This window comes from Calidris pugnax, unplaced genomic scaffold (assembly GCF_001431845.1).
Source record: "Calidris pugnax isolate Ruff unplaced genomic scaffold, ASM143184v1 scaffold324, whole genome shotgun sequence".
Lineage (NCBI taxonomy): Eukaryota > Metazoa > Chordata > Aves > Charadriiformes > Scolopacidae > Calidris > Calidris pugnax.
Window position 1 is genome coordinate 668,142 of NW_015091153.1, and position 1,386 is coordinate 669,527.

Sequence of the window (1,386 nt, forward strand, 5' to 3'; positions counted from 1 at the left end):
AACCCCAACCCCAGGCAGGACCCCCAGCCCTGGCTGCCCTCCCCACCGCATCCTCCCCATCCCCCGGCACCCCGGGGGTTCTGGGGGGGGTTTGGGGGTGCAGGACTTACTTTCCATGCCCACTTAGTTTCAACTAGGGAATCAACAGAAGCAAAAGCAATTTTTTCCCTTTTTGACACCCGCCTCCCCATTGGCTCCCCCCGGGTCAGCTGACTTTGTCATTTTGTCTGTCCTGGAGCAGAGCCTTCCCTATAACAATCTAGTTCAGACTACAAACTGGAGACAGAAATAAATATTAAAGAAATCACACAGCCAGGTGTAGAGGAGGATATGAATTCCTATTTTACAAACCCATCTTTATCCTGCCATCTAACCAGTGGCCAAGAGGTGCTTCCCAACGTAGCCCTCAATTCAACTGCCTATGACCCTGTCAGGCATTTTTCTACTTATGGAGCAGCCGTTGCTCAAAACCGGATTTATTCTTCTCCTTTTTATTCACCGCAAGATAACGTTGTGTTTAGCTCCAGCCGAGGACCTTATGACTATGGATCTAATGCTTTTTACCAAGAAAAAGACATGCTTTCTAGCTGCAGGCAAAATTCTATGGGACATAATACACAGACATCAATCGCACAGGATTTTACCAGTGACCAAAACAGGAACACTTCGCAAGAACAAAAAACTAGCATTCAAATATACCCCTGGATGCAGCGTATGAACTCCCACAGTGGTAAGTTTTACAGCTCGGAGATATAAATTAAATAAACTGAACCATCTTTACGACCTTCTCCCTAGCAGAACAGGCTGAGCGACTTTTTATGGCCCCATAAAAACAATAATATAGCTCCTTCACAGTTGCAGCTACAGGCCTTTTATTTGTTAAGTTGTTGCAAGCAAATATGGCTTGTTATGCTCTTTCTAATTAAAAGACTTCGAGAGTGTAAAATATCTATAATAAAGTGCAGCGAGCTCTGCTCGGGAGTTAAGCACAAAATATTACCGGGGTAAAAATAAGTTTTAATGACGGGTGCGGGAAGTGCGGCGGTGGCGGGTTCCCCGCACCAAGAGGGGCCGGGGCTCCTCTCCCCTCCTCCCCCCCTTCCCCGGTTCCCCCAAATCCTCCAATTGGCAGAAATAATGTGGGGTGAAAAAAAAAAAAAAAAAAAAAAAAAAAAAAAAAAAAAAAAAAAAAAAGGGGTGGGCGAGCAAAGTCTTCCTGAGTGCCCGGTCGTCTTTCCGGAGCGAGGAAAAACACAGTCAAGCTGGAGGGGATTTTGGGTGCCCAGGAAGCGCGGGATTGGGCCCTGAGCCAAACTGCTTTTAAAGTAGCCTTGAAGACCTGCCCGTGCTGGAGTGGCTTCGCTGGCGGCGTGTGTTGGCGTTGCA

At 47.2% G+C, this 1,386-nt stretch overlaps 1 protein-coding gene across 1 annotated transcript; it reads left to right on the forward strand.

The window, feature by feature from the left end:
* The first annotated feature begins 10 nt into the window (after positions 1 to 10).
* HOXC6 (homeobox C6) lies at positions 11 to 1,066 on the forward strand. The gene has a single exon (XM_014959314.1). The coding sequence runs from the start codon at positions 331 to 333 to the stop codon at positions 754 to 756; it is 426 nt and encodes a 141-aa protein (XP_014814800.1). The 5' UTR covers positions 11 to 330; the 3' UTR covers positions 757 to 1,066.
* Positions 1,067 to 1,386: the final 320 nt, after the last annotated feature.